This window comes from Dendrobium catenatum, unplaced genomic scaffold (assembly GCF_001605985.2).
Source record: "Dendrobium catenatum unplaced genomic scaffold, ASM160598v2 fragScaff_scaffold_1481, whole genome shotgun sequence".
Lineage (NCBI taxonomy): Eukaryota > Viridiplantae > Streptophyta > Magnoliopsida > Asparagales > Orchidaceae > Dendrobium > Dendrobium catenatum.
In genome coordinates, this window is record NW_021319943.1 from 789,519 (window position 1) to 798,620 (window position 9,102).

General features: G+C 35.2%; 1 protein-coding gene across 1 annotated transcript; it reads right to left on the minus strand.

The window, feature by feature from the left end:
* Positions 1-2,855: 2,855 nt before the first annotated feature.
* Positions 2,856-8,837, minus strand: LOC110097687 (basic helix-loop-helix protein A). The gene is made up of 9 exons (XM_020824205.2): positions 8,630-8,837; positions 8,266-8,523; positions 6,654-6,750; positions 5,956-5,970; positions 5,774-5,830; positions 5,221-5,704; positions 4,369-4,772; positions 3,348-3,821; positions 2,856-3,062 (listed from the first exon to the last, which is right to left on the minus strand). The coding sequence occupies exons 1-9, from the start codon at positions 8,752-8,754 to the stop codon at positions 2,988-2,990; spliced, it is 1,989 nt and encodes a 662-aa protein (XP_020679864.1). The 5' UTR covers positions 8,755-8,837; the 3' UTR covers positions 2,856-2,987.
* Positions 8,838-9,102: the final 265 nt, after the last annotated feature.

Below are 9,102 nucleotides of genomic sequence, written 5' to 3' on the forward strand. Positions count from 1 at the left end.
ATTAAAATTTAGTTTTTGTTTGGGATTGTTTTTTTACTATTATATAAAGCTCGTCATAACGAAATTTGTTTTTAAAAGATGCAAAAAAATTGTGGCCATGGTAATTACTGTTTTGCTGGGACGACATTCTTACTATTGAAAGTAACTTTTTAGTATAATTTTTTTTTAATTTTATAATAAAAAACTGCTTTAAGAAGCAATAGGAAAGCCGTCTCAAATGAAGCTGTAATTGCGGCTTCTTGAAAAGTAAAGCAGTAATAAAATTGTCTCAAAGAAGTTTTAGTAAGGACGAATACCAAATTCATTAGAGAGATGAGTGTAATCTACGAGAAGTTTATATTCCATTAATTTTAACATTAAACTAATGGCTTTGAGATTCATTATATAAAAATTTAGGGACAATGTTTTGAGCCAACTATCTTCCTTGAGGATGGCAGCACATACTTTTATTCTAATTTAGACGGAAAGTAAGTAACGAAATTGTTTTTTTCTTAGAGATCATTTGGCTGCTTGAAGTAAGAAAATATATTTTGAAAATAATTTATTATGGAGAAAATAATTTTGTTGTTATGATTGTAGAAAATAATTTTATGTTATAGAAATTTCTGAAAAAACAAGAAATAATAATTAAATAAAATTATGATTGTTATATAAATAATAATTAAACGGTTAAAAAGTTATCTCAAATAAATTCTTAAGACTCATCTTTTTGAAGAATCAGCCTGACACAATGGCTTAATGGTTGCTGAAGGCAACAAATTGTATCATTGTTGAGAGGAACATTGAGATAATGAAGAACAGAATTTTCTTAACCAAAACAAATTGAGTGGAATTTTCTTCTTAAGGAGGAACATTCAATATCAATGTTCATCAGAACAGGTAGATTTGTCTTGCTCCTGAGCCACATAATGATCTTCCACCTCTTAATGAGAGATTATTCTGTGCTGATATCTGACTCACTGTGTTTTTATTATAGATAGAGAGAAAATTATACGGTTTTTCCATCCGGTATCTGGACAAGATAATTTGTCCCTCTCAACAGACCAATCTATGCAATTATAGTAGCTATCCAGAATGAACATCAAAGAGGAAATTTTATTGGGATAATCAATGAGAGAAAAGAAGGAATTTAAGGTTCAGCAGTAATGCTTTGTCAAGAGGAACTGGATTTTGACTTGAAATCCTCCCAAGACGAAGTAAATGAGCTTACTATAAAGAGTTACAAGATTGTTGACCTCCACACTATAACCAAAACTCTCATTATTAGGAGGGGTAATTAACTATAGGGGCTTGCGCCTATAGGAAATCAGAACTCGGATCATAAAGCCCTCGCTAAATGACGGCGAAATCTCTGGGTTGTGTTTTATCAACAAACCCATATGCCTTCCCAAAATTTACCCCAAAACTAAATCCGTTAAAACTCCCCCGAAAAAACAATGGGGGAGGCTGGGGTTGAATTTTCGAAGCCCACAAAGATGCATAGGAAAATTTGCATGATCAGTATTCGAAATTAAAAATATATATCATTAGTAAATTTTCCGATTTAAAATTTTGAAGATAAGATTATGAAAGAAAAGACAATTTTTTGTGTGTTTCAAACAAAAACCTTTTTTAATCTTAAAAATATAAAATTTTTCTTACTTTTTGATTCTTTTAAGATTTTAATTATAAATTTATGGCGATTTTTATTAATTGTCACATTTTTTTAAGAAAGGTGTAGCTTAAGATGATATTTTTAATCACAATTTTAATAAGACGTTTGCGTGCATTGAATATTCTATAATATTTTTCAAATAAATGCTTGTTTGGGACGACTTTCTTATTATTTAATGCAGCTTTTTAGTTCAAAAAATTAAAAGTTTTATACTAGAAATCTGCTTTGAGAATCTATTAAAAAGCTGTCCCAAACAAAGCTTTTTTTTTAAACACGAATGTATTAAAATTGAAAAAGAAGGATACACGGAGAGATACAAGCTTGTGGGGAAAAAGACTTGCACTTCCCAAAGACAAAAGGGGAAGGGATACAAGTAGATCAGCACCCCAAACCAAGCCGCAGACATAAACAAAAAGAAACAAACCCCTCAAGTGAGAAGGAGAACCCCTTCATTGGTTTGTATTACGCAACAAACTCCAATACAAACCAATGAAAAGAGGTCACTCATTAAGCACTTGAGGGGACCAAGTCCCCGCCTGTGAAATCTGTTGAAATCTGTTAAAGTCTTCTTCCTCTTCCTAGAGGTGGCCAAAGCACTTAAAGGCCCAAGTCAGAGGAGCTCTCTATCCAATCGAGACTTGGAGACTTTTGGTTGTTGCTTGCGAAAGTTCACAATTCTATTAGAAGTTTCTTCCATTTGCTGTAACTTTTAGGCCGAGAATTGAATAGGAGGTTCGGCTTGTGGAAGAGCTAGTGCTTTGTTCTTTAGGAGCCCTTGGTTTGCCTTTCCTTCTCCGGGTGATGTCCAAAACGAAGCTTAAGTATGACTATAGCTCAAATTTGTTATAGCTTTAAGTAAGTGATTTCTGGACCATGGTTTCAAATTTAAAAAAGGCAACAATCCATTTTTTTCAAAAAAACATGATGAGTCTTTATATTGATGAGACCTTATTGAAATGTAATAAAGGCTTATTTGTTTGCTTGTATATATAAAATATGATTGAGAGAGTTTTAATTTTATTTTCAAATATTTTGAGTATGAAAATAAAAACTTCATTCTTGAAAGAATTTTTCGAAGATTTGTAAAGTTTGAAAACAATGAAGTCGAAACCATGTTGAATTCAAAAAACTGTAGTGCTTTCTTCACATGGCTTCTAACTTCAAGCAATCAAATGAGCTCTAATAAAAATAACTGAAGAAAGGCTCAACAAAGGCAGCAAAAATTTCCTTTATCATAAACGTTTGAGACGAGCATCTATACTGAAGGAAGTTAGTAGTAAGAAGCTTCTAAAGATCCTCTTCTATCAAGTCCCGTATACATTTCTTAGAACTATTAATGGGATAAGAGTTCATGAATTGTCCTTTTTATTTCTTCAACGTTGGCTCTCCTTCCATAGGGTCCTTTGATCTGTAAAAATTGTATAGAAACAAGGTGAGAAGAGGAAAAAGTGCTAAATTATAAGCTCTTTTGCGTAGAGTTATTTGATTCATCTATTTTCTTTATAAGAATATTGTTAATAGAGACAATTCAATTTCTAAAGTGTTGAAATCTCCATGGATGTGTTATTATACTTTATCCGAGTCTCTAATTTAGTGTTATTCTTGTCTTTGTGATTCTCAGAGTATATAGAAAATCATTTAACCTTTGATGGTGAAATGAAAAATGGAAAAATATTGTTTCCTATGAAAGCACCTTTGCTTTAAATTCTGCAATGAAATTGCCATTAACCATTGCAGAGTTGATAGAAGTGATCTCCAAGTTGAGCTCGTCGAGTTTCTGCATAATCTTGAGAAGTATTCCATTCTTGTAAGGGCACTGCAATTCTAATACGGCAATGGACTCAATTATGGAAGCTTGAATGCTAATGGTGGTATCATCCATTGCTTTTGTTGCTTCCTCAATGTTATTTGTAATTTGTATTGTTCTGCGCTTCTTTGCCTCTGGCAAATGTGCTAGTTCCTGTTTACCCTGAGTGATACTTGCTGAAAGTGTGCTACAGTTTGTCTCCAATCTCTCGCTTTGCGACGTTATTTGATTGTGGGAATCTGATACTTTTGAACCCAACAAGTTTGATATTTTCTGGTTTTGTAATTCAAGTTCGTGTATACGTAGTGTTAGGTGTCTGACATATTCGATTGTATCTGCTAAGATTGAAGCCTTATCCATCTGGATCAATCAAATAATTATAGGTTAGCTGAAGAGAAGGATATCAGAGCTTGGTAAGATATCTAAGAGAGATTATAATTGTTGCTCTTTTGTTGGAGCTATCTCCAAAGGTGTTGGAGCATCAAAAAGATTTGAGTGAACTAAGTGGAATATATGAAATTGATTGCTCGGAGATTTTCTTTATAAACTTTATCAGTTTGTCTAAAGCAGTCCTAGATTTACCAAAGAAGAGATGTAGGTTTCGTTTGGGATGGTTTTCTCACTGCTTCTTAAAACAACTTTCTAATATAAAAATTTTAACTTTTGTATTAAAAAGTTGTTTTAAGAAACAGTGAAAAAGTCGTACCAAACGAAACTGTAATGTGAGTGCCATCTAGCTTAGTTGGTGAAGATCTTGAAAGTTGTCAGCCGAATTTAAAAAAAAAAAGGCCATGAGATGAGTCCCGATTACATCAAATTTGTGCTTTGGCACTCAAAAGAAAAGGATTGACCATTACTGGATACTTCTACTAAATGGAGATCCAAAATAATCTGAGCAAAAACATACCTTTGTCACACAAGGAACCAATGCACGAAGAATCATGAACCTTTTGTTCAACTTCTCTCTTCTTCTTCGTTCTGCAAGGACATGATTTCCATTTGTTTCATCCTGAAGTATTCCCTTCCAGCCTCCACTCTCTTTACCTTTCAAGTGAACAGAATTTAGATATTTTTTATTGTGTATAGTAGGAAGGATGAAGAGGATGTATTTCAGTTTCCACTGGGAGGCTCCGGTCTTTGAAAAGATTTGATTTTCACAAAACCACTTGGAGAATGATGAGGTATCTGAGAGGCTAAGTTGGCTGATAAAGCTCCCCTCTGAGAAATCGCTAATATTATCGTGCAGTATGGTAGCAACGGTTTGTGAGTAATGAACATCTTGTGGAGGTAACTCAGTAACCGGCATGCTATCTGGAAAGAAAATAAGATGGATAATTACAAGAAGTCTTCCATTTATTTGCTAATATTGTCACACTGGAATTTTAGGAATGGTAAACTAAACTTATGGGTTCAACAATTCGACCGTTTCAAAAATCGGGTCGGGTTAACACTTTAACCCGAAATTGACCTGTTTTGACCTGAAAACACGTTTTGATATGAAAACCCGAGCCGTTTTAGACCCTTTTTGACCCGAAAAATGGAGTTTGACCCTCTTTTTTACATGAAAATTAGCAATTTTTTACAGTCCTGGGTCATTCGGGTCGTGTCGGGTTGACCCGGACCCGAAGCGGTTCGGGTTCGAAAAACCGACCCGTTTGCAAAAAAAGGTCTGGTTTAGGTTGATCCGAATAGTGCCAGGTCAATTTCGGATTCGACCCGAACCCGACCCATGACAAGAAATGAACACCCCTAAACTTACCTGGTGAATGTTGAAGGTCATTACATGAACCATCTTGCAAAAGGTACCAAGCTAAATATGACTCTTTATCATCTTGTTCAAGAGAATGAACACTGCTGTATTTATGAGCTACTTCCGGATTCTTTAGCTGAGACCTCTCCGAGTCAATAATGCCATTGTCAGCAAAACCAAACTTGATGCTCTCAGACTGATCAGTCATGGACATGTTTGTAACAATCATTCTTCCAATTTCAAGCTCCGATTCTGAATATGCCTTCGTAATTTCACAGTCAGGATTCTTATCATTATTGCTATCTTCTTTTTTATTATCCACTTCTTCACATAGTTGGCAGAGATCATCCATGCCATAAGCCATGGGCAAGTTTTCACATTCCAATGCAGGGCTCGATGTAGATTGCTCTGAGCGAGCTGGTGCAGGTGAGTTGATGTGAATATCAGCAAATATATTCCTTGCTTGCTGTGTGAGTGTTGCGTCTTCTTCGACCTGTTTGATTTGTTAGTTTAAAATATTATAAATTTGTGACAAGTTTTTTTTTGTTTTTTTTCTGCTCACCATTTCTTCTGTTCCAAGCTCAAGAACGCCATTAGTTAACGGTATGCACACAACTGTCTGTAGAATCACAAAGAGGAAAATCAACGTGATGTAAGAGGAATCTAAGGTCATTTCATTATGCTTCCTTTTTTCTTAAACTAAGCATTGGAAAGCTACAGTAGAGTTTGAATTACGGGGCGAACCTGAATGCCTGCGCTCTGCTTGTGTTGAATTTGCCATTTTCAGAACCAAGAATCGTAGTTGAAAGCAGTCAGGCGAGAGGAAAAGCTTGCATGTTAGTTCAAGAAATAGGAATTTTAGTTTGAATAAGATTTATCAAATGGAGATTATAGATTTTGTATCAGATTTCTGGGAAATGATGCTGAGTTAACACTCGTGATTGTGGAGAAATTATTATGTGTGGAGAACGAAAGGTAAGAACCGTCTGAATTTGTTACGTTTTAGATGTCATTTTGGAGCTTTTTAGCAAATTTGCAATTATGAATGCATTTTTGCTGCCTTTTTGCTTAGTATTTGCAAAAGCGCAACAAATATTCAATTAGCAAATATGCAATTATGAATGCATATTTGCTCCCCTTTTGATGTGTTTTCACAAATACTCAGCAAATATGCAATTATGCTCGCAGCTAAAACGTAATAAATCCGGACGGTTTTTACCGTTCGGTTTCCACACAGAAATGGATAATTTCTGTGACTGTGGTATGGAAAATCATTATCCTTATCCAACTATTTACAGGTTGCAGTTCCTATTATCTTTATCCAGCCAACCCTTTTTCCTGTTTTTTATTAAATCTTCCAGCTCGATGCAGTTGTACTTGATAACATAATTAATGTTTTGAGATTTTATGTGTTAGGAATGGCAAGCAGTCTAGTTTTTTACCTTGGCAAGAATAGTTCTTGAGAACACTTTGCTGTTAGTATCATTTGCTCTTGTAAGCCAAATGCTATTTTGGGTTTCGAATGCCTTCCCTGGAAGCCTGCACAAGACAATATTACAGTTGTTTTAGATTATTATTACCGAGGCCTTCTCATGTTCTCAAAACTTCAGACTTCATTGTTCTAGTTATGGGTGTGATTCACATTGAAAAACTTTCTTTATGAATCGGTTGCAGTGATAAGAAGTCTATGCACATTCAGCAAATCAAATTCATAGAAATATAATTTCAATGAGCTAAACATGAGACACTACAGAAAAATGCTCATTTCCGACTGAAATAAATCTGTCAGAAATCTTGGCCGAATTTCGGGCAGAAAATTTCTGACGGATTTTTTATGGGATTTATAGAGTAAGTTAAGTTCTTGTAAGTCATATGCATTGGTTTATGATCCAAAAGATCTAGTTGAATTCCCATGCATACAACTTGAAATAAATGATTTATTTTGAAATATGTGAGAGATTGTTAAAGCATCTTTTTTTCTTTGAAAATCAAAATTTTGCAAAACTTGGTATTTCTTATCCCCTTTTGAAAATCGATTGGCTCTCTAACAGTTTGAAATATTCCAACTTTTTTTGAATGATGAGTTGAAATAATTCATGATCTTAAGTAAACGCTTTCACCACAAATCCTTTAATTGTTGCTTATATTCTTGTTTAGCCTCCATTAATATCATGATAAATTAAAATTTTATTATATTGATAATAAGTAATCATTCAACTTTTCAAAATCTGATAAATAAGCTTTATAAATTATAAATTTTATATAATCTTATATTTTATCCTTTAATGACAAATTCAAACAATTTTTTTTTTTAAATTGCCCCCACTAATCTCGAGCCCAGTTTTTTTTTGAGGTAATATTTAAAAAACATAATTTTTGTTCCAATCAGAATTTTTTTTTTATCTTCAGATATTTCTCTTTCCTTCCATCATGATGGTGCTGTGAGAATGGAAAATTTATTTTGTGCGGAGGCCGGATGCAGAACGCTGCATGGAGATTAATAAGAATGCTCGATGTCAGTGATACCGAACCGTGGTATCAAGCGGCATCGAACAGTACCAGCCACGGTGCCGAGCCTAGAGGTGTCCACAAAGAATAATTTTTCTTGAGTGAGAATGGAAGGACCTATAACCCATCAATTAAAGCATACAAATGTATCTCTAAGGTCACATATTAGAACCACACATTTTATAATTTATGTATGTTCATTAAAAAAAAGAAAAAGAAAGGAAGAACTATATGAAGTACTTCATTAATTTTTTCTGTTTGGAGCAAGTTTCCATAATTACGAGATCGATTGAGAACAAAAATAGAAGACAGCTCTGATATTCTATTGTCGGTGTACAGTCAATGAATATCATGGCTTCATCTTGGAGGAGAGAGAGAGAGAGAGAGAACTAATGAAAAACTACTGGTTTTTCCTAGCTGTTTTTTCACGTCTTCAATAGTTAAAATCATCTAATTTCATTTACATTTTTAGTTAATTATTTGTCTGTCTCAACTCTCAAGAGAGAGAGAGAGAGAGAGAGAGAGAGAGAGAGAGAGAATACGAACCCACAACCAGGAGCAAAGGAAAAGGAAATGCACATGAGATAGAACCATTCGCACTCAGTTAAATCCTCAGGCGAAAGAGCAAGGCCTGGACGGCGGCGCTCGCCACCATCTCCATCGGCAGCGAGGAACTGATACAGCTCCTTCAACTGTTCACTCCTCTCACTCTGCGACATCTGATCTTGGCTCACCGCCGTCGTCTGCACTGTCTTCCTCGTCTTTATCGAACCGTTGTAGTGCCCATCCCCCCACACCAACAACCTTATTAATCAATCAATAAATTAATCACGCATTAACACACTTATTTGCTTCAGTTCTTATATCGTAATGATCTTCTGAATGAAAGAGTATCAGAATAAGAAGGAACCCTTGCTGCGGGCAGAGCTTCCAGAAGAGGCTGTAAGTCCACCCGAAGTTCTGAACAACACTCTGGAGCATTTGCTGAAGCTTGGGTCTCTTCAATGGCAGCTCTTCCATGCTGACTGGTTTCATTGAAGTTTGAACGATACTCAGTAAGAGATGGTAGTGATGGAGAGAAGTTTGGAGAAGATGGAAGACATGTTAATATAATATAGCTTTCACTGTGTTTTGCTGTTTCGCAGAAGCGCCAAAACTTAAGAATATAATACAATATGTCCATCACAATTGTGAGTTTGACCATTCGTTGTACAGTGTCCCTTCCTAACGGCCGGCATTGCCACACTCTTTCACGTGGAAGGTCGGGATGCGGGATCCAGAGAGCCAGAGATGGACCGGTCGTCGTACCTGACGGTCCCTTGCTTCTCCGAACGTTTGGTAGGACAAATAAAAATATTTATGGGCATTTTTAGCTGAGCGTCA

Coding starts and splice junctions, on each gene's coding strand:
- LOC110097687 (XM_020824205.2), bottom strand. CDS start 8,754: ATGAAACCAGTCAGCATGGAAGAGCTGCCATTGAAGAGACCCAAGCTT. Junction 8,524..8,629: donor AAGCTCTGCCCGCAGCAAGG/GTTCCTTCTTAT, acceptor TTGATTAATAAG/GTTGTTGGTGTGGGGGGATG. Junction 6,751..8,265: donor TCCTTTGCTCCTGGTTGTGG/GTTCGTATTCTC, acceptor TGTCTTGTGCAG/GCTTCCAGGGAAGGCATTCG.